The sequence below is a fragment of the Plasmodium malariae genome (assembly GCF_900090045.1).
Source record: "Plasmodium malariae genome assembly, chromosome: 5".
Taxonomy (NCBI): Eukaryota; Apicomplexa; class Aconoidasida; order Haemosporida; family Plasmodiidae; genus Plasmodium; species Plasmodium malariae.
The window spans coordinates 1,402,454-1,426,521 of NC_041779.1; the positions used below are offsets into that span (position 1 = coordinate 1,402,454).

The following is a 24,068-nucleotide window of genomic DNA, read 5'->3' on the forward strand; positions in this document are numbered from 1 at the left end:
TAGTATATTTTCTCTACACTGTCGATAAGAGAGTAGAAGTGTCACAACGAAAAACAGACACCTTTATTAATCTTTTTAAGATATTTCTTTGTGATTTTTAATTTTAAGAAAAAATCAACAAAATATCATAGTAGCATAATAATGTATACAAGTTTAAGTACGTAAAAACATACATACTTACACAGATATATGCATGTAATGAGAATGTATTTGCGTTATTGGAAAAAAAAACTTGAGGAAAAAATGAAAATCTTAAATTTAATTTTATAAATAAAATATGTTTACTTTTGCTTTAAGCCGAAAGAATTTTTGTTTAATGCACGAACACTGTAGATACTTCATAGTATTTTTTTAATAAAATGAGGAAGATAAATTTCCGTCACGCATCATATAATATATATATATATAGATAGATAGATATAGATATAGATATAAATATTTATATGCACACACACATGCCCATGCAATTATATTGTTCATTTCTGTTGAAAAGTTTGATTGGTACTTTTAATAAATTGCACCGTATTAACGAGACAATGTGCGTAGCATACCATTTTTGGCGAGAAACTTAACATAGCTACTATGAATACACCTCACACACATATTCCATTTTATAACAATCAGTGTTTTTTTACAAAAAATGTAGAGCCTAAAAAGCATAATGTGAATCCATTTTCCAATAGGGAAACTAACGGCCCAAGGAAACTTTTCAGCTTTCCACAAATGAAAGCAAATGGGCATTCAAATAATAATACCCACTTGAAAATGAACAGAAATATAACATTTAGTATTCCATTAAATATGGAAAGAAGAATTAATTCGAAACAATCGAATAGTGGGAAGAAATATTTTAACAATATAGCTAGTATTGATAATAATTGTATCCAAAATATAAATTTTAATGAAAGTAATAAAAATGCTGATTCACAAATAAAAGGACAACGTGTATACAAACCAAGAACATCCAAAAGCTTATTTAATTTACAAAATTTTAAAAAAAAAATGAATAATTCTTATAATATTTATATAGAAAAATGTTCACGTGTTATCATTTTTGATTTAGATGATACCTTAATTCCTACGTGTTGGATTAGGTCAGCTTTATTATCAAAGCGTAATCCTAATTATGACCAAGCACTTAGAGAATTGCAGAAAGAAATACATTTAAATAAAAAATATAATTTTGAATCAGCTGTTTGTTCGGTTATTCATTTAGCTATTTCTATGTCACACACTGTATTTATTGTTACAAATGCTAGGAGTGATACATGGGTAGAAACAGTAAGATGGCTATTTCCACAATTTTCGAAATTGCTGGATGAGTGCCACATACCTATCATAAGGACTGATCAGTATATGGAACCTTCCCCCCTTAATGTGTTTGAATACTTTCGATACTGGATGAACGCAAAGGTTAATTTCTCAACGGCGAGAGGAAGATAGCAATTATGTGTATACGTTTGTACATGTGTGGGTATTTACATGCATATGTGTGGGTTTCGGCACTTAGCGCGTTTTTATTTATTATACTTCATATATTACTTTCACATAGTATGTTTCATTTACTATGCCTCATTTATTGTACTTTGCATACTTCGTTTTGATGTATATGTGCCTATTATAATGCTTCTCCTTTATATTCTCATTCCTAATGCAGAAAAAAAAATTTGATGAAATACTTAAGGACCATTGCAGTTTTTATCATGAGTTTATTGCAAACAAAATAGATTTTATTTCCTTGGGAGACACGGAATTTGAAGAAGTAGCAGCATACGTAAAATAGCAATAGAAAAATAGAACATACTTTTTAGGACAAGAAATTGTTATCATCCCCTTTGTTTATTCACTCAATTAACTACTATGTGAATATACACATGCATATGCACATATATTTGTACATGAATATATATATATATATATATACTTATTTATATACATGTATTTTCGTGTGTGTGTATTTTATTTTATTTTTTGTCCCATAGGAATTACAATCGAGTAACAAAAATTTAATAAAAAGAGCGTTTAATGTAAAAGTTCAAACAGGCTTATGTATAGAAGACTTTATTGGGGTTAGGAAAATTATCAAGACAATCATAATTTTTTTTTTTTTTTTTTTTTTTTTGTATTTAGCTATATATGCGAATGCTACTTTGAGAATTATTGTTATTCTGTAATGTGTATATGTGTCAGTACGTGTGGAAGTATATGCGTGAATATGTACAAATATGTATGTACATATATATATATACATATATGTATGTGCAAATATGTAAGTATGTTTATATGCGTTTTCCCACCTTTATAGCAATTAAAGTTAATCCAAGTCGCACTGTCGATTGTTGCAAAAGGATCATACGATTATAAGTATTTGGCTTTATCAGGATCCGTACAAATTAAAATGTAATTGCTTAAATATAAAGGTTTATATAATTTTTTGCAAGTTGCTTGTTGGAAGATAATGATAATTTGTACTTTGATAATTAGGGCATTTTAAAAGAATTCTATTTTTTCACCCTATTCTTATACCATTTCATGACCATAACTATATTTTTTACAATTTTTTCACCATTGTTTTAGGTTTTCATAGGCATTACCCTTCCCCCATCTTTCCCCATTTTTTAGTTTCCCGTTTTAATTAACAATTTTTCAAAATAAATGAATTAAACATTTTTATTCATTTAATTCATAAAATTTTAACAATTACATTTTTGAAGTTTTCAAATGTTGTTACATAGTTTGTTTTATATATACACATGAGTAATATTTATTTTTTTTTTTTGAAATATAAAAATTTTGTTTGTGAAATGATGTATATAAATACTGACGGTCTACATATCTATGTGTTCAAGTTTTTAAATATATACTTACGTACATGTATCCTTTTTCAATTTAAATATATTTATTTAAAAAATATTTCTACATAGTAGTCCTCACCTGCCCACGCATTTATTCACCGTCCTATTTTATTATTTTATTTTGTTAAGTTATTAATTTATTTTATTTATTTTATTTTTTCCTTTTATTTTATCCATTTATTTTATTTTTTTTATTCATTTTTAAAAAGTGTGCATTCATAATTTTCAAATCTTATTATTTAAAAAAAATTTTGTTTTATTAAATGTTCATGTATTAAATGTACAAGTCTTTTCCCTTCGGTTTACTTTCATCAGCTGAAATGGAGAATTACATATGCATAAATATGCATATGTATTATATATATATATATACGTACACTTATATACATTTTTATATAAACAGGCATACACGTATACACATGTATACATTTTATGTGTATCTTTTTTTCCGCATAGTTCATAATTAATTTTGCTTTTTTAAATACTCGATTTTATGTTTTGCTTTTTTATTGGTAGTATTCATAATTTTAAAAAATGTGAAAAAAGAATTATAACTTAAAAAAAAAAAATAAATATATATATATATATATATTTTTTTTTTGTCAAACTGTATGCGCACACGGGTTTAAGGACAAAAGAATAGAAAGACACGAAAAAATGTGTATCTTTTCCAATAAAATTATATCCTTTAAGTGATGAGCTATTTCTTTTGCTTTGTAGTTTATATCATTTCATTTTTTGAAACGTAAATTCCTTTTCAATCGCAAAATACGAGTGTCTATTTTGACATCAAAAGGGGAAATATTCGAGGGAACTGAATGAAGAAGCTCATAAGGAAGTTTTTAATTTATACGATATGAATACATATATATATATATATATATATATGTATATGCACATTTTTAATATATGTGATATATATAAGTGTACGTGAACGAAATATAAAATTCTATAAGAGTGCTTCTTAACGTTGTGTTGTTACACTGCAATGAACTTCCAAACTCTTTTTTCTACATTACAAAAGAGATAAAAAAAAAAAATAATAATAATAAAAAATGATAAATAATACCAAAAAGAAAAAAGAGGACAATAAGAAGTTAAAAAAAAAGCCAAATACACTTAAAAAAAAGAAAAATGCTTCGGAAAAAGTATGATATGTTAAGAACATAAAGCGCTTAAATGAGGCATATGCATAATTAAACATAAGAGATATACTATATATATATATATACGTATATTTATTTATTTAGTTAATTATATAAATGAATGCGTTATGCCTTTCCCTTTTTTTGAAAGAAAAACGTCTCAAACGATAAGAAAAATGAGAAACCTCGTACAATCTTAATATGGATAGACTTGCTGAAAAATCTGAAAGTACAACAATGAAAAAAAAGAAAAGAAAGGAAAAAATAAAAATAAGATAAATAATGTGAAACAAATGGTGTAAAACGAATAATATGGACAAATAATATAGAAAAAATAATGAAAAATATAAAATTTGCATAATGAGAACTTAGAGGCTTCATAGTCGGAATAGTCAAAGATATGCAATATTAGACGTCCCCCAAAAAAATACATATGCACATGTACATACATACATATATATATATAGTATATATATATGTATATTCTCGATATAAACCTTTTTTCGAGTAAGTGAAAATATACCCACCCTCCTCACATTAGCTGAAGCAGCTGAGAAAGAACATAGACGAAGAAATAAGCAACTATGAGATAAACAAAAATATTAACGACAAGCTATTACTATTTTTAAATAACGATTTAGAAGAAAATGCTATATTAGAAAAAATAGACGAGTTAAAAAATAGCAAGTTAAGTATATTAGTAGACATTCATAAGGAAAATATGAACAACCTACAAAAACAATTTGAACAAGATATATATAAAATGTTTAACGATTTTGAAGAAGATCAAAAAATTTTAATTAGAAATAGAAACAGTATAATTCATAACATTAACCTGTTTTATAGAAAGGTGAGAAGCTTGGCTCCTTTTCACTCTTTGCGTGGAGCGTCAGTGCGTGCGTGTACGTAGGTGTTTATGTATTATGTAAGTGTATATGTATGTATGTATGTATGTACGTATGTATGTATGTATATATGCATGTATGTATGGGTATATGTGCATATGTGTAAATAGTATGGGTGTACAATACATCTCTTGTGGGCTTAGTTCTTTTTTTTTTTTTTTTTTTTGCCTTGTTATTTACATCGTTTTCCACTTACATAATATTTTTATCACTTAACCGGTATGCTTAATTGTCTTTCTCTTTTACATATGCTTTTTTAATTAATTAGTTGGAGGAAAACCAAAAAGAGAGGAAAACTAATTTAGAAAAAGAAGAGCTTCATATGATGGATGAAATACGGAAAAACTACATTGCAGAGAGATACATAGCAAATTACAAGTTTGAGAAATTCAGAGAGGAAGATAACAAAACTTTTAGGGACCTACTTGCGGAAAATAAAAAAGTACTGAACGAAGAACGTGAAAATTACAATTCAGTCAAAACTAAGTATGAAAGAAATAAAGAGAGTCTGTTGTCTAAGGAGAAGGAGGTACTGGGGAGCAAAGGAGATAAAAATAAGAAGAGGCGGATAAAGATGGAAACGATGAAGAAAAAGAATAACAATAAGAATAAAACAACACGAAAAAAAAAAAAAAAAAAAAAATGATGCAAGTTCATGCTAATTAAAATACAATTTTTTCACCATCCTTTCCCCCGTTTACTCGTTTGCTGTTTTGCTTTTTTTTATTTTTTAAGGTACACGAACTGGAATTAAAAATTGACAGCTGGAAATTAAAATTAGAGAATGAAATTAAGGTTAGAGCTTCAACAAAAAAAAAAAAAAAAAAAGAGAAACAGAAATAGAAACAGAAACAGAAATAGAAACAGAAACAGAAACATAAATAAAAAGAAAAAAATTAAGTACCAAAACTGTAGAAAAGAAAAATAGGAAAACAATAAAGGAGCTGTCTATAAATTCATGAATCCTTACGGACTCCCTTTTTTCTCTCATCATATTTTTATTCATTACCCTGTTACTAACATAATTACTGCCGTCATCTTCTTGTATTCGTTACCTCTACTACTACTACTACTACTATAATTATTACTTTAATATTTTTCTGCTTCTATATCTTTACAGATATACGAAATGCAAATTGAGAGGCTACGAAATGAGAAAACGCAACTGTTAAATCACATAAGAGCAATTAAGTTGATACTGCAAAAATTGAAGTAACTGAAAAATCATAAGTAGAAGGGTGTATAAATAATTGTTTGTAGAGTAGTATAGTGTTGCTCTCTGAGCCCCTGCAAACATACCCACGTACACACACACACAAATGCATATATACACATACTGGCACAAAAAAATATAATTTATCTTCTTTTTTATATGGTGTATTAAGACATAATGACAAGCAAAGACTAATTGACATAACTGTAAATTCCAGCAAATGCATAAGCAAGTTGGAAGAAAATATTTCCCTAGCAAACAAGTTAATTAATACTAATAATTTATGCAGGTTTGATTTTTGTGTAAGAGGGGATTATAATTGTTCGCATGCGCTCATGTACTTTCTGTGTATATAGTATATATACATGCATATGGATATACATACAACATATATATTTATGTATGCGTATATGTCTGTTTACCTTTTCTTTTTTTACAAAAAAGTATTGATCTGTACCTGAAAATATTTTCTTTTTAAGGAAGTACGAAACTGAGAGAGAACAAATTTTTTCGAGTTTAGACTCGATGAAGCAAAACAAAAGAGACGAATATGTTGACGCTGCGGGAGAAGAATTGCTTGTAGTGAAAATAAAATAAAAAAAAAATAAAAAAAAAAAAAAAAGTTTAAATAAGCAAAATGAGGAATGGATTACATAAATATGTGAATGAATGGATGAATGAATATGTGCATAAATGAATATGTGAATATATAAACATATGCTTATTCAAATATATGAATATACAAACGATTTAATCAATAAGCACGGACTAGGGCAATAACAAAGGGACATGTTTTCTTCTATTTTTTTTTTTCCTATCAGAAAAATATGAAAAAAGGAAATGAGAATAAGGCACATTTGCTTGAAAACTTTTTTAAAAGGAAGAACAAAGCAATCTTAGATATGTTCGTATAAAAAGTTGTATCAATTTCCAGCCGTTAATTTGTGTATTGACATATAATACGTGTGGACATGCGCGTGTACATACGCATTTACATATTTTTCATTGCAACTAACTTATACATTTTTGTTTTACCATCACAGAATTATCTTAAAGAAGGAACTACAAACTCTCAAAAAGGAAAATAAAAAATACAATAAAATTATTGATGATATGGAAAATAAACTAAACTTTAACAAAAAAGTGAAGATTAAGAAGGATGAATTTGTTATAAGAGCGGCGTAATCCTTTTTTCTTTTTTTTAATTTTTACTTATTTACTAAAACTTTAAATGGAGCTGCAATATGTACAAGTAATTGCATTGCTAGCTCGCTCATATATACGTAATACATACATACATACATACATACATACATACATGCATACATACATACATGCATACATACATACTTCTTCATATACAATATATATGGATAGGCGCGCGTAGGTACTTATTCATTACCAATGTATTAACAAACAAGAGAGCAGCTTAACGAATGACGGAACACACCTGCATTAGATGAAGCAAAATTAGCTAGCTCCTTTACTATTTTACTATTTTTTTTTTTTTTTTTCTCTTAATAATTAACGTCAATATGCTCTTTTATTATGACAAAAACATGAACTGGAGAAAAATGAAAAAAACAGTTGTAGGTAATATTACCTACTTTACAAAAAATGTACTTCCAAACAACCTTTTTAAAATAAGTTCTGTTTGTTTTTCTTCAAAAGTCGAAATACCTCACTTCTTCAATGAGTGCTCGAAAATACCTGTGAGTAAATACAATTCATGTGAAGAAATGTGCGAGAAAAAGAAACATAACAGCAACGATTATATATTAACAAACAACATTTATTATGTAAAAGAATTAGATTTCTTTGAGAGGCTTATCAAAGTATATATTGATGTTATATTTAACTATCCAAAATATCCTGTTCATGTTCAGGATTTACATATTTTTTGTAAGAAAAAAATAAATAAATAAACAAATGAAAAAAAGAACAAACAAATGAAAAAAAGAACAAACAAATGAAAAAAAGAACAAACAAATGAAAAAAAGAACAAACAAATGAATAAATGAATAAACAAATGAATAAATGAATAAACAAATGAGTAAGAAAATCAATAATTAAGTTTATAAATTGATCCGAAAAATAGCGAGATATAAGTTTTTTTTTTTTTTTTTTAAATATAAATAATATGCACTTTTTGTTTACTCAAAAATATAATTTACTGAGTATGCATATTTCCTTGTGGTTTAATTTGTCTATTCAAATAATGTAAACGTTTGGTATCACGTTGGAAATACAGTGTCGGCTTTTTATTTTAACACCTTATGTGCATATATATATACATGTAGCATATGTATGTTTGTGCACCTGTACCCATTATGTGCACCTTATATACGAATATATATATACTTGTTATTTTTGCATATCATAGGCAGAAGTATATTAAAAGAGAAGGTTGAAAATGTTAAAAGGAGCAAAGAGCACAAGAATCGAATATTATTTGGGAGCGTGGAGCCAGCACCTAGTACTTTGAATGCTTATCTTGTTGAATTAAATGATGAGTCAGAGAAAAATGAAAATAAGACAGAACAAAATATGAATGAAATTGTTGAAAAGGTAAAGAAGGTTTATAATTATAAAAATGTACTGTATGCTTTATTCACGTTAGAACATAAAAAAATTGTATTTAATTATACACAAAATATATTAGAAAGAGATTTACAACACTGCTTCCTTAATTCTACTGTAAATGCAAGTAAAGAAATATATCGATTTATTAAAAGAAATGGGAAAGATAACATATATATTTACGTCCTTGAATATTCCGATAATTTGCATATATTGAAAAAGCGTTATGATTTTGTTAAAAATTTATTTTTTAGTATTTCTGAACAGAACAAGGATAAGCATGCGAGAATATGTAGGGTTAATACGTAATATGGATGGAATTGTAAATAGAATTATAAATATTTCGCCTTATCAGCATAACATCATTGTTAGTACAAAAATGAACGATTCAACCGCAAGAGGTTGGTAATTGATAAACCGGTATATCGGTAAAGCAGTAAATCCTTTTTTTTTTTTTTTTTTGTTTTGTTTTGTTTTTAATTTTATTACATTTTGTTATATTTCGCCATGTTTTGCTATATTTAATTATATATCTTCACGTTTTGTTATATTTTATAATATATCTTCTCATTTTGTTTATATTTCTTTTTAAAGGTTAAAAGAAACATGTACTTTATTTTAGTAATACAATAATGTAAAAAAAAAAAACTACATCAAATGCACTAACATAAAAATTATTGCTAAGCTGTACTACTCGGTTGCAAGTGAGTTTTCTGGAAACTTCATATTTTTTAAGTCTTTTTAAAAAAGCAGGTGGTAAGGGAGCTATTAAAATTTATAATACATACAAATAAAAATGTAAATATATATATATATATATACATATATATGATTGTATATACATATATGAATGTACATAAATGTATTTATGATAAAGGTGGTAAAAAAAAAAAAAAAGACGTAAAAACAAAAACTTCATCTTAATGCGAAAATATAAAAAAATAAAAAATATGTACTACATATTATATTATTCCGCATGTTAAACTATATGTACAAAATATAATGGCATACATATAAAATACATTTATATAATATAGGATATATAAAAAATCGTCATGCAAATCGGATATGAAAAAAAAAAAAAAAAAAAAAATACCGGACCAACGTAGCTACAATTTTATAAGCACAACTACACGCGATAAAATATAAAATAAAAAAAAAAAAAACTTTGTATGAAAAAAGAAAAACTAGACTTAGCATAGTAAATATATATAATATATATTATATATAAAATACATGTATTGTAAGAGTACAGTACAAAATTAATATTATTTTATTATAATTCCTACTTGTTTAAATTTGCTTTTTAAATTTAGCTGCGAAATGTGGTATAAAAATTAAGTTATATGTATATTACTATATTTTATAATAATAATATATGAAAAAAAAAAATTTAATAATTATACTTATTGTCGACTTAATTCTATATTATTTTATTGTGGGCAATTCTTTTAATTTTTTCTTCAAAAAAAAAAAAAAAAAAAATATTATTATTATTATTTTATTATTATTATTGGTTGCATAGTAATAAATTTGAAAAAAACAGTTTAAAGCGAAGAGAGGATATACATTTTGTATTCATTTTTCTATGTATATATGTATACATTTTATATATGCGTAAATGTATTGATATATTTAGGCATATATAAAAGAACTACGTGAATATGTATATTGTATGTACGGTTTTATTTACATTACTTGCTAACATTCATTTTATTTGCGTTTAATAAAAAGGAAAAGCAAAATAATATTAAATGTAAAAAGTGCAGCTTTATAAAACTATGCTGTATTATATATGTATACGTTAATGCATATATATATATTTATGGAAGTTCATATGTATATATATTTAAATTTATTTTTTTAACCCGTTTTATTTGCCATATAATAATAGAAGTATAACTGTATGACTATTTGAGACATTTGAATGAAATTTATTGTAACTTGCTTGATTTGTGTTTATATAATTCATTCAAGATTTACTTGAACGTATAAAGGAAGGGAAAAAGAAAAAAGGAAAAATTAGGGGCAAAGAAAGAAAAAAGAAAAAATTAGGGGCAAAGAAAGAAAAAAGAAAAAATTAGGGGCAAAGAAAGAAAAAAGAAAAAATTAGGGGCAAAGAAAGAAAAAAGAAAAAATTAGGGGCAAAGAAAGAAAAAAGAAAAAAGTAAGGATAAAGAAAGAAAAAAGAAAAAAAAAGAAGACCATGGCCGATTCCCTACATAATGAAAAAACATTTATAATTTATGCGAATACTTATTGACCTTTTTTGAGAAAATCATATAGACGATTTAATTAGTAGTATATATATATGTATAGTATTATTATATCTGACACATCAGCAGAGAAGAAAGTTAAAAGGGGAAAAAATGCGCTTGCTTTAATAGCTACCATATGTAATGTAAATTGTACATAAGGACATATATATATATTATTTATATATATGTAATAATATGGCTAACATGTATTAACATCTAAACATATGCGCACATTTGTATATATATATATATATATATATATATATATATATATATATATATATGTATATGTATATATATACGTCACACCGGTTGAGAAACAATAAAAACGCAGCTATCAGAAACGTGTTTATGACAAGTGGATTGATAAAAAGTTTAATCGTATTAACAGATAAGGGGGAAAATAAGAAAAATTAGATAAAAAAAAATACTGCTATATTATAGTAGTACTCTAAATGTGAAAAGAAAAAAATGTTAGATGAAAATAAAACCATAGGATTACTACTATTTTTTTTAGGAATAGTATCGGGGTTTATTGGAGTATTTCTATTTTTTGATAAATTTTTTTTATGTGTATCAAATTTGTTTTTTTTATTAGGCTTATATTATTTAGTAGGAACAACAAAAATTGTAAGATTTTTAATGAACAAAAAAAAAATTGTAGGTAGTGCAAGTTTTTTATTTGGTTTCTTCTTAATAATTTTAAACAGAACATTAATTGGCTTTGTATTTCAGACATTTGGAATATATAAATTATTCTTTTCCTTTTTGCCAAATATTGTGCATTTTGTAAAATATTCACCTATTGGTTTCATATTAAATTTACCTGGAATAAAGCAACTGGCGGATTACCTTGTAAATAGCGATCGATTGCCCATTTAAAAAAAGCGCCCTTAGCATTAATACATGTACATATATGTATGTGTGTTTTTGTGCATGCATGCATATATACATATATGTGTACAATATATGTATAATATATATGTTTATATTAAACTTCCTTCCACTGCCATGCAATACAGCTACATTGCTTATAAGTATATACATGTACGAAGTATGTAGGCGTGTATAAAGTATATATATACATGTATAATAATATGTTGTTCTGTTACTTTCCAATATTTTCTATTTTTTTCCTTTTTTTCCCTTTTATTTGCCTGTTTTTACCTTTTCTTTGCCTTTTTTTTTTTACGTATGATAATTTTTCTCGTGTTTGCCTTTTTTCACTTTTTTATGCTTCTCTCGATTTTTTCGATTATTACACAGTTGTTTTGTACCTTTTGATAATAACACAATTGTTTTGTATTCTTCTTTTTTTTTAAACCTCATATGATAAAAGCCTCTAAATTTAAAAAATATTGTTGCCGTTGCAGATGCACTACACGTATGTATATATATATATATATATATATATATAGATATACGTATATGTATACATACGTACTTATATAGGTACGTATGTGTATACCGCGTGAAGCGCATTTACACAAACAAACACACTTGCTCATATGTGCGTTCATGTATATGTGTTGTGCACGTGTATGCGTGTTTATCCCTTCATTCACTTCAAGGGGGAGGACATAAAATCGTAAGGCAGTTGTTTGACGGGAGTGCGGAAGAAAGAAGTTCTAATTTCTACGCAAAAATAATGTTAAATTGCTAAGAGTAAAGAAATAAAACTAATGGGATATGATGCAGGTGTGCGTACACATATATACACATACACATATACACATATATACATATGTACATCCATATGTATATATATATATATATATATATATGAACTTATGCGGTGTTCCATATCATCGCGTGAACGGTTGGTTCCACGTGGTGAAGGTAAAATACACGAAAAGGTTAAGAAACATTATGAGGAATACATGTTAACAACAAAAGATGCGGGTCAGACAACCGTAAATCCAGAATCTGTAATTTCAAAGTTTAGGGATTTATACTTGCTTAAGAACTCAGAGCACTTAACTGTCATTTTTCGTACTGTTTGATTCTTTTTCTTCGTTCTTTTTAGAATTATAATTGTGTTGGAGCAAGATAAACTAACAATGTAATCAGAAAAGTCGAATGCAAAATCAGAGTTGTATGCTTTTTTTATTTGCGAACTATTAATTAGTAGTACAAAAAAATCATTCTCATATGAAATTTTTTTTAAAATTAAAGAAAATTTAATAAAAAGCTGATGTTTTTTATAGCTATCAATTTTTTCATTTCCATTGAATATAGAATTAAATGAATCAATTACAAGTAAAGATATTTTATAATATTTTAAAATGTAATATATTTCTTTCTCAAATAAAATAAAGAAATCTGTTTCGTCGTTAATTTTTTGAATATATAAATTTTGCAGTACATTTCGAGCCATGTTCTTTCTTTTTTCATCAAAAGATGATGAGCGGCCGTAACTCTGCGGTTTTTTTGACGCTTCTACTCCCTTTTGATTAAGCATCTCTTCATCAAACAAATGATTTTTTTCAGAGTCTATAAAATTGTCGCCACTTAGTTTACTAACATTGGGTGCATTTAAATAATCTTCATTACTATCAACAAAGTTTTCTACACATGCAACACCGTAGCTGTTACTATTATACACAATATTACTAACCTGCTTCTTCTGCTCTAACTTCTTTTCCACTATTTCTGTAAGTCTGTGCATTGGAAATATTCTATTAATATAAATATAAAAAACGATATTTTCTTTCTTCTCTTCAAATGTTTTTAAAAGTTGTTCTGCACATAATGTTAAGGCGAATTGTGTTTTCCCACTTCCTGAACCTCCTATTATTTCGACCAAGCTATAATTTAATATGCCATTCTCGAAAAAAAAATTTAGCTTCTTGTTGTCAAATCTTAGTTTTTTTCTGAAAAAGAAGAAAGAAGCAATTAAAATTTTAATACGTGATGAAAAGGCGTCATTATGCTTGAGGCAAAATAGTACAAATGTAATCCTCTAGCCTGCTATACATTCTTATCAATATGTGTACATAAGTATATGTATGTATAATATTTATACACACATATATTTATATGTGCATATACATATAATTATGCTCATTTGGGATTTTTTTTTCTCTTTAAAAAAAAAAAAACCTGTCTACTTTGTTGAAAGTGACGTCGTCAAATATTTTTTGAACAGATCTGCACGTACGATGATTCATCAGCGAAGAATGGACCTAACAAATTGTTTTACAATTGGACTCATTCGATTGCGATAACTGAGAACTGCTTATCCGTTCCGAAGGTTATGTGCCCATTCGTTGAAAAATTTATTCGCTTATTTGTTCAGAGAATTATTTGAATATTAGATCATTTGATCATTTATTTGTTCAATTATGCGCTTGCGTATTTGTTAATTAATCTTTTTTTTTTTTTTTTTTACCTCATATTACTTTATTTTTATTCTATTTTTACTCTATTTCTGCTTTATTTTTGCCAAATTTTTATTTTTTTTTTTTTATTTTCTCTTAAATTTGTATGAACACAGCCATGTCCGCTTGGGCTCCTCGTCAAGTGTATTTAAAAAAAAAAAAAAATAAAATAAAATAAAATAAGGCAAGTTTGAATATGTGCATTGGTGCGCTATCTTGTTATTCCTTCAAGAATATATATTTTACCCTTATCATTGCACTACCATATATATACATTAAAACGTGCATACATGCGTAAGTACATACATCGTATAAGTACATACATCGTATAAGTACATACATCGCATAAGTACATACATCGCATAAGTACATACATCGCATAAGTACATACATCGTATAAGCACATACATCGTATAAGTACATACATCGCATAAGTACATACATCGCATAAGTACATACATCGCATAAGTACATACATCGCATAAGTACATACATGAATGCTTAAATACGTACGTACGTAGGGGAGTTGCCACTTGACATGGCACTAGCAAAAAGCTGTAACAGATGAAGAAGCAGTAATTATACAGTTATACAGTTTTACAGCCATACAGTTTTACAGCCATACAGTTATACAGCCATACAGTTATACAGCCATATAATTATACAGCCATACAGTCATACAGCCATACAGTCATACAGCCATACAGTTATACAGTCATACAGTTATATAATTACACAATTATAATATTTCGGAAAAGAGAAAAAATTGAAAAGGCCAAGAAATACATTTCTTTACTAACAGTTGGTAGGTTACATCACTTCGTGCTTCTCTGGGGTTTACAAGAAAAAAAGGGAAAAATATATCATTCGGGAATTCCCACATATATATGTATATATACATATGTATGTAAGTGTGAATATATGTATACAGGAATAGTGCGTTCTTATTTGCACAACTTTGGTACATCCATTTTACTTTAGTTTTTTTTTTTTTTTTTTTGTTCAAACAACGACCTTTGCGCTATGCGAGGGGAAGGTATCAAGATATTAGCGGCTTAGCATGGGCGAACGTAAGATAAGCAAACAAATACGGAAAAAATGAAAAAAAAAAAAAAAAAAAAAAAGAAAAAACGAAACAAAAGAGAGGGTAAAAAGAAGGAAAAAAACAAAAGAAAAAACGAAGGAAAAGAGAAGGAAAAAAGAAGGAAAAAAGAAGGAAAAAAAAAACTTTAACCTATATAATCGCTCCACTATTTTTATAGGAAGTTCGTAAGGGGTGGAGAAAATAAAAAAGTAGAGTATACAAATGTGTTGCATACGAGTGAATAGAACAAAGGCATGAACAACATGAAGCTCAAAGAGAGCTCTCTAAGTATAAACATGTGATATATCTGCTTAGTTGCTAACATATTTAGCTTCCATATCCCCTTACATATGGTAGTTTGAATTAACCCCGAAAGAGGCTATTAAAAAGAGGTTATTAAAAAAACGAAAACATTAAAGAATAAGGTAATAATAATGGAAAGACGAAAGAAAAGGAAAAAAATTTCTCTCCTCATTGATGTATTACTTTACTTTATTTTGTTCTATTCCATGTTTCCTATTGAAAAAAAAAATGAAAGAAAACTTAGTGAAAATTACAGTGAAGCAGGAAAAGCTTTTAAGAATATTCTCCCCTTTTATTTGAATACTCCTCAGTACTGTAATCTATTATTTGACATGAACGTATCAGGTACTTATTCAATAAGGTGGGGTGTTAATTATATATACTTCGAACACTTGAATGATAGTTTTTTTGTAAATTTTAACTTGTATAGTATATATGTAAAAGAGGTAGAATTGTACGAGTACAGACATAGGAGTTTTCTATTATTAAAGAAAGAATCAGTAGAAAATGAAATAAAATTTGTAACGTCCATTGAGTATGATAAGAGTATAGATGCAAAGGAACAGAGGACTTTTTATTTTACTGTGCATTCAAATTATGTGCAGAGCTTTGACACGTACATAAATGTAACAATTGATGTAAACATAGTTGGACATGTTGGTAGGGGAGGAGAAAGAGGTAGTGGTCAGGTGCCATCTGTTGATGAAAAGAAAAATGACGATATAACAATGGTTGATGAATCAAAAAATGGGATAAAACAAAATAGACTTCCTCTAAATAACAATAGTTACATTATAATAAAGGAAAATTATTATTACGCATCTAATGAAGACTATAAGTTCAACGTAAGAGAAGCTGACAATTTTTATGTGGACTCGAAGGGGAACAAAATAATTGTAATATATAGTGTTTTATTTTTTGTCGATTTTAACAAACATTGTAATATAAGTTTCTTCTCTCTTCTAACACAAGGGATAGAACAGGGAAAAAACTTTTCTATGGACTTAAAAAAAATAAAATTAGGTAAAAATTATATGCACAATATGACAACAGAGAGTATATTAAAATATTCATTTTCCCATAAAGAGTGCAAAGAAGGTTGCATTAAGAGTAGCAAAACAAAAAATGGCGTGTTTTTACACACATTAATGGAGAATAATAACATATATAAGTTCGACATCGTGTACACCATATACAGCAGTCACAGCACCTACGGCAATGACAGCATTTACGGAAGTTACAGCAATTATGACATTTCGAATTCTGATCGAGGAAGTGGCCATACGAGCACCTCTAGCGATACGATACGCCCTAACGAGGTTGTCCATTTTAACCTTGAATACTCTATTGTGAACAACTCAAAAAATTACACAATTAATGACTACATGAAAGAACAATTTTATAAAGAATGCGTTCATAATACTTTTTTCCCCCATCAGATTATTCAAGTAGGGGAGAATGACGAACATTTTACCGGTTTAGTGGTTACTCCGTCGGGTAAAAATAAGTGCTCACAGAATGGCGGAAAGTGCATCGACGATGATAAAAAGAAAGCAGATAATAGTAACCACGTAGCAGAGAATGTTGATTTCATAATTTACGGAAGAGTGATAGAAATAAACGATACATTCATTTTAAATTTTGATCCAATTAATTTATTCGAAGAAGAACATAAGGTTGGTTTACATGTGAGTGAGGAGTCTTTGTTTAATTTCAGCCTTATTTCTAAGTCGGAAAGTATATATGTAAATTTGCTAAAAAAAGGGTCATCTCAAACTGTTTGTAATACTTATTATTTGAACAATATAAATGATTACAGTCTGTTTAGTTATATAACAAGAGACAGTGCTACTTTTTTACATAAACATTTCAATGATACATTTGAGGTGAACAAGAAGGATGCGAATCATAAGTTTAAAAATTTTTCTTTACAAAATATTTTATACATCAACTGTGTCGTACCAAAAGGGGAATACGAATTGAAGATTATTGTTAATGGTTATAATGTAATTTGTGATCCAAACGAAATTAATTTAGTCCTTTATCCCTTGCTCATGTATGAGGAAAAACATACGTGTGACAGTAGCATGAATGCACTTACCGATTTGTTTTACTACCACTTGAGAGCGGAAAATAGGAGCCAAAGTGGAAGAGGAAGCGTAGTTGGCGGTTTAGGAGGCACTACTGCATCGAGAGTCGACGTGTCTGGTGAAGCCACCCCCGAGAGAACCTCAAACAGTGCATCCAGCTACGCAAGGCAGAATGACGATCTGACGTCAGAAGTGCAAAAAACGTATAGTAATATTTACGAGAAAAAGTGGATGATGAACAATCCCCTCTTTGAGCAAGACGATTTTGTAATATTATACGAAAAGAGCATTGAAGAACAAGTAGACGAGTTGGTTGTTATTGTAAACAACTCATTGTTTGTTGATATTTTTTTAGTAATAGTAGAATTTATAGGGGAGGACAGTTATTATTATATATATCGAAACTCAAGAAGCATAGTGAAATATATGCTTAAGTATAAAAACCCTTTTACTATATATTTGTTGGCATCAAATTTACATTACGAGAATAGAAAATTATGTGGTTATTTTTTTGTAGATATTGATTTTTTAAAAGGGTCTATAACAGTATCATTGGATGGTACAGAGGATTATAAAAAGATGATTCAAAAAATTAATTATATACCAAGTCTTATAATAGGATATGACTCCTACGCCTTTAGTAACTTTTGCTACGTTCCAGATTACAAAAAACATATTCTTACGATATGTGTTCAAGAAAATTCAATCATAAAAATAAATTGCTTTACACAAAATTATATTTATATTTATTTATTAGATCAAAATAAAAATAAAATATATGAAGGGTATAACCATTTATATATTGAATCATTTACTAGGGGAGAATATGAAATCATTTTCGAGTTTAACGTGCCAAATGATAAAGAAACAGATGCTTCTTTTTTTTATTTACAAATATATATCTACCAACTGAGTGCTTTAGAAAAATGTGTATTTGATGGCCAAACTGATAGTAGTAGTGGCAGCAGTAGCGATGGAAATGGTAAAGATGCCCAATTCAAGAACTACTTATCATCGAACGAAAATGGAGACAATTCTGAATATGACCTTAGCTCCTTTAGTGCAACTAATAACAGCAAAATAGAATTAAAGCAAAAGGGGAAAAACTTTTTTTTTTTTCAAAATGAATACGCATATCATCTTTTTAAAAGAAATTTTCTTTTTCTTTTTCCAAGTAAAAGAACGACAAAAAATTTAATTTTACCTCAAGTGTCACATTTAAATAATATTGCTTTTTTGCTAAAACTGGAACTTGTTTTTCATAAAAATTTCTTACCTTATAAAATGACCATTCAAGAAGGCACAGATGATTTGTTAATGCATCATAGTTATACGTATAAAAATAAAATTTTGCTAACTATGACAATTTTGAATAATAGTGTAAAAGTTTTTAAGTTGTATATAGACCTATATGAAGATATAAATGAAAAATTAAAAAATGATTATTGCCCCTATGCCTATTTGAATATTATCTATACCAATGAGGGAGGAACATACAAGCAAGCTGCTTTTTCAGGTTTAAACTTTGGTGAAATCAGTATGCCCTTACTTCTAAATAGCATATTGCTAAAAAGCTTCGCGTATGCTAGGGGCATGGGCAATAGCGAACGTAACAAAGACGAAGATATGGGGGTGGTCAGACGCAACGATAGCGGTGTCAGAAATGATGACTGGAGCAACAAACACACTTCGACAATATCATTTAGAAACTCAAACACAGTTACTATTGGTAGCCAAAGCGTGGATTATAATCTAAAAATTATTAATAATAGTACAACGCTTTTCTTGGCTGAACATAGTGTTTTTTTTAATATGTACATGTACAGGGAAAATAACGATATATCATTGAAAATTTATAAATATTTAAATAGTGATAACAAATTAGAGGAAGGATACGGAGTAACATTTGATGAAATGAATAAGGAGCATGTTTTATCCCATTCGGAGGAAATTATGTCTTTCTCAAATAAACACATATATATATCAACCTGGTTAAAAAAAGGCTTGTATATATTTAAATATGAACAAAGTACATCTCCCTTTTTCATTAATTTGAGTGTAATATGGAATTATCAAGATGATGATAAAAACATGGGGAAGAATTATCTTAAAAGATATAAATATGGAGGACAGTCATTAACACATTATAATAATGGGAAGACTGAAGAACCCCCTGCCGATGATGCTATTAGTGATACTATTTTGAAAAATGAAATTTATTTTTATTTTGATAAAGAACTAAAATGTGATGGAAGAAAAGATATATTTTATGAAAGCAAAAAAAAACTACATCGGTTAACTTTTTTTTTAAAAGAGGTCATAAATAACAATATTTTTGAAACTCATTCTGATGATAGTATGCAGATAACTGTAAAGAGGGACTCAAGGAATACGTTAATTTATGAGAGATATTGTATATGCATAGGGGGTGGTCCGAAAGTGAATGACATGCATTCCGATGGTTCAACCAGTGCGGTAAGTGCTAATGAAGTCGCCCAGGGTGTAGTAACGCAACCGTGGACCGGTAGTGGTAGTAGAAGCAGCAGTAGTAGCAGTAGCAGTAACGGCAGCAGTAGTAGCAGTAGCAGTAACGGCAGCAGTAGCAGCAGCAGTAATAGGTACAAAATTTATCACATTAGTGTAGAGGAGAGTACCAAGGTGTACATCGAAATAAAGCCGCATTTTCATTTTTTTATTTATCCATTCCGCGTAAGTGTAACATCAGAGGATTTTTATTTTAACATTTTTAGTGAAAATAGGAATGTTATTAATACCAATTTGGGAAAAGGAGAGTACGAAGTAATTCTGTCTTTTCCACAATTAAAAGAAAATAAAAATACATTACAAAATGCTATATTTGATCTTATTATATTAGTAATTTTGCCTGAAAAGGGTGCAATAATAGGGGATAAAATTTTAGCTAGTTCATATATGAGTAATAGGTTAAGTGGGAAATTGTTAGAAAAGGAGTTGTGTAATATAAGCACATATAAAACTTTATTTAATAAAGTAGATTTAGTAAATATAAATGAAAATGATTCATATGTAAGTAAATATATTATTTCATCAAAATTTAAAAATAACTATTTCCAAATTTTTGACAAGTATTATGTTAATAATTTTCAACAAGAAATATTTTTTACAATTCCAGGTGAGAGTTACATTTTGAAAATTTTCTGCATGCCTATAGATGAGCTGGGAGGTGAAAATATGTACAAAGAGGGTACTTACAATAATACATATAATGGTAATAGTAATAGTACGTATAACAATAATGCATATAATAATAACATAACTTACGATAGTAGTGTCCACAATAATAGCAGTAGTGAAACGATGAGCAACATTTACAATGTGGCTTCTAACTACGTAAATGCTATTTTGAATGTACGTAACAATTTTAGCGTTCAAGTTGTACTGGCTGATATGGATAATAAGTCTAATGTTAAGAATAACACCTCGAATGATAATGAGAAGGATAAATATGATGATAATAACAGTAGTAATCGTAATAACAGTAGTAATAGTAATGCCTTCGTTTCACCGCTACATTCAAATGAGAATGAAGAGTATATGCTAATTTTATACAAAGTGGACAACAATTTTAAACTGGTAATAAAAACAAATAATCATGAATGTAATTACTTCAAGATAATTTTAAGTCTTCATCCCCTCAGTTTTTATAACAGTGAACATTATTTCTCATATGCTAATTACCTAGATAAATATTTGAAAAATTTATTCAATACCTTGTCTGTTAAGACCAAGTTGTATGAAGGTATAAACTATACACATGAAAAGTCGTCCATGTACAGCCTCACACGTTTAACTTCACCTATTGTTAATTTGAAAAGTGTCAATATGAAGGACCTTTTTTCCTTTCCCTTGTCCATTAATAAGGTTAGAAGTGTAACCAGAGGGGAACTTTGCCGTGCAGATTTGTTCAGTGGATTTGCTAATAGGATTTTTTAAGCGGATATATTGAACGAATTTACTGAGCGGTTTTGCCTTTTACATATTTGTCAGATTTGCCATGTTTTCCACAACTGAGATCATTTTGATACAATATATGAGCGTAAATATATGTAGGTGTGGCTTTCTACACATATGTACCTATTTTAATTTATTTATTATATGCTGAAAGGCGCTCGAATATGAGGGAATGAACAAGATTTTACACGTGTATAATGATACCTATAATGGGTTTATTTTTGTACTTTTTTTTGTTAAACTCTGTTTTTTTAATATTTTCTTTTTTCCTTTTTCCCGTCTAAATTCCCCTTTTTTATTCCCATTTTTTTTCAGGCTAGCTATTTCAAGATAAATATTGGCTACAACTTTTCGCTAGTCAGTTTTGAAATAAAGTTAATGAAGAACAGTACGACTATTTCATGTAGTAATAAGGTGGAAGTAAACTTACAAGATGACACTGTGAACATATTTGAAAATATTAGTGTATATTTAGAAAAAGGAGATTATATATTACAGATCTTTTCCTTTGATTATATGGGAAATTCTGTTAATATAAATAAAAATTTTAGTTTCCCTTTTTATTTTGAGCTTGAAATTTTTGAGTTTTTTCAAGAAACTAAGAAGAGCGGCCCTATCCTCTTGGATATTTTCCCGCACAATTCAGTCCCTGTGGATAAGAATTATTCCTTTTATGTAATGCTTGAAAAATTGAGGGGGAGAGAAAATTCTACTTCATCCTATTAGACATTGTTAGGCTGTATTAGGTCTTATATGTCTCATTATGCCATATTTTGCCGATCACCGCAATACTTATACAAACTTTTTCATACTTTTTCGTACTTCTTCATATTCCTTCGTACTTAATTGTTCCCTTTTAACGTTATTAACAAGTCAGGCACCAAACACTTAGTTAATCTTTTACTGTCATATACATATTCACAATTTTTTTTTTTTTTTCCCATTTTAGGTTGACGCAGTTTTTTGGGGAGAAGTAAAAGGAAAAGAAATGTTCTTGGAGGTGCATAACAAGAAATATGCAGATTTAAGAAATAGGAAAATAATTAAATATGGAAATATTGAAATACATAAATCTTTTTTATTACCTGAAGATATGATGAACATGGAGGAAAGTTTTATTTTAAAATTTACCCCAAGTGCGAATATATATGTGAGTGAACAAAATGAAAAAAAATTAAACTTTATCTTTTCAACTTATAGTACAAATATTGAACAGAACAACAACAGTTACAAAGTGGTGCAAGGGGAAGACAAGATTGTGATGATAGGATCAGGGCAAAGAAATGGACAAGTACATGAAGAAAATGTGAACAAGTCTTTCTTGTTTGAATATGATCAAAGGGACATTACTGAAGCAGGAGAAAGTGTTAATGATTCTCAGACGAATATTCACGTAGATAAGTAATATAAAAGGAAGAATACAATGAGCGCGATCATACTTGAGAAAATGTGCTAGCAGTTGAATTTGAGAAATTGCATGTATATATATATATGTGTTTATTATGTTCATATATTTATGTGCATGTATGTTTCTATATTTACGGGTGTACATATATATATATGTATATGTGTTTTATGTATATATGCGTATATATTAATAACGCTCGCCTTTTTTACAGATTTTTTGACCTTGACAATGTTATTAAAAATTACCGACTTAACGAAAAAAAAAAAAAAAGAGAAGTATCTTACACGTCGCTCGAGAATAGTAATAAGCAGAATGACTCGTGTATCCCTCTATACTTATTTACATATAAAATTTACTGTTTCGAAAGGAGTAATTATCTTATTTTCATTTTTTCTTTTTTCCTTTTTTCCGTGTCTTGTGCTTTTATATGTTTACTAATAAAATTGTACAATAATTGGAAGTATTACAACAATTATGATATTGTTGTTGAAAGTGAAGAAGTAATAAATCTTTTTGATGACGATGACATATAATTACAAAAAGGTACACACCTAAGTCCGTTCCTTTTTTGTTTTTGCAGAATATATATCTGTAGCATATATTTTTGCTGCGTATGTTTTTACCGCGTATGTTTTTACTGCGTATGTTTTTACCGCGTATGTTTTTACCGCGTATATTTTTGTCGCGTATGTTTTTACCGCGTATATGTGTGATACTTAAGCTTTCCCCTTTTTATTCCTTTTGAACATTTTGTGTACGTATTTTTGTATCTTTACGTATTTATTTTATTCATATCCACATTTTTGTTAAATATACAGATGTACGTATAGATATATCCTTATGATTGTATAAAACTA

General features: G+C 28.0%; 6 protein-coding genes across 6 annotated transcripts; 5 read left to right on the forward strand and 1 right to left on the reverse strand.

Moving 5' to 3' along the window:
* Positions 1-582: 582 nt before the first annotated feature.
* PmUG01_05036400 (conserved Plasmodium protein, unknown function) lies at positions 583-2,587 on the forward strand (the record flags this gene model as incomplete). The annotated part of the gene is made up of 5 exons (XM_029003580.1): positions 583-1,413; positions 1,658-1,774; positions 1,983-2,069; positions 2,306-2,400; positions 2,578-2,587. 5 exons carry the CDS (start codon positions 583-585, stop codon positions 2,585-2,587), a joined length of 1,140 nt encoding a protein of 379 aa, XP_028860511.1.
* Positions 2,588-3,910: 1,323 nt separating this feature from the next.
* Positions 3,911-7,303, forward strand: PmUG01_05036500 (conserved Plasmodium protein, unknown function; the record flags this gene model as incomplete). The annotated part of the gene is made up of 10 exons (XM_029003581.1): positions 3,911-4,003; positions 4,152-4,229; positions 4,551-4,850; positions 5,174-5,434; positions 5,641-5,700; positions 6,026-6,117; positions 6,291-6,407; positions 6,598-6,697; positions 6,940-7,022; positions 7,162-7,303. 10 exons carry the CDS (start codon positions 3,911-3,913, stop codon positions 7,301-7,303), a joined length of 1,326 nt encoding a protein of 441 aa, XP_028860512.1.
* Positions 7,304-7,653: 350 nt separating this feature from the next.
* Positions 7,654-9,007, forward strand: PmUG01_05036600 (conserved Plasmodium protein, unknown function; the record flags this gene model as incomplete). The annotated part of the gene is made up of 2 exons (XM_029003582.1): positions 7,654-8,020; positions 8,502-9,007. The coding sequence occupies 2 exons, from the start codon at positions 7,654-7,656 to the stop codon at positions 9,005-9,007; spliced, it is 873 nt and encodes a 290-aa protein (XP_028860513.1).
* Positions 9,008-11,427: 2,420 nt separating this feature from the next.
* On the forward strand, positions 11,428-11,838 carry PmUG01_05036700 (protein transport protein GOT1, putative; the record flags this gene model as incomplete). The annotated part of the gene is made up of 1 exon (XM_029003583.1): positions 11,428-11,838. The coding sequence occupies one exon, from the start codon at positions 11,428-11,430 to the stop codon at positions 11,836-11,838; it is 411 nt and encodes a 136-aa protein (XP_028860514.1).
* Positions 11,839-12,859: 1,021 nt separating this feature from the next.
* PmUG01_05036800 (conserved Plasmodium protein, unknown function) lies at positions 12,860-14,126 on the reverse strand (the record flags this gene model as incomplete). The annotated part of the gene is made up of 2 exons (XM_029003584.1): positions 12,860-13,829; positions 14,059-14,126. The coding sequence occupies 2 exons, from the start codon at positions 14,124-14,126 to the stop codon at positions 12,860-12,862; spliced, it is 1,038 nt and encodes a 345-aa protein (XP_028860515.1).
* A 1,728-nt stretch (positions 14,127-15,854) lies between these two features.
* PmUG01_05036900 (conserved Plasmodium protein, unknown function) lies at positions 15,855-23,744 on the forward strand (the record flags this gene model as incomplete). The annotated part of the gene is made up of 4 exons (XM_029003585.1): positions 15,855-21,713; positions 22,119-22,454; positions 22,753-23,204; positions 23,423-23,744. The coding sequence occupies 4 exons, from the start codon at positions 15,855-15,857 to the stop codon at positions 23,742-23,744; spliced, it is 6,969 nt and encodes a 2,322-aa protein (XP_028860516.1).
* Positions 23,745-24,068: the final 324 nt, after the last annotated feature.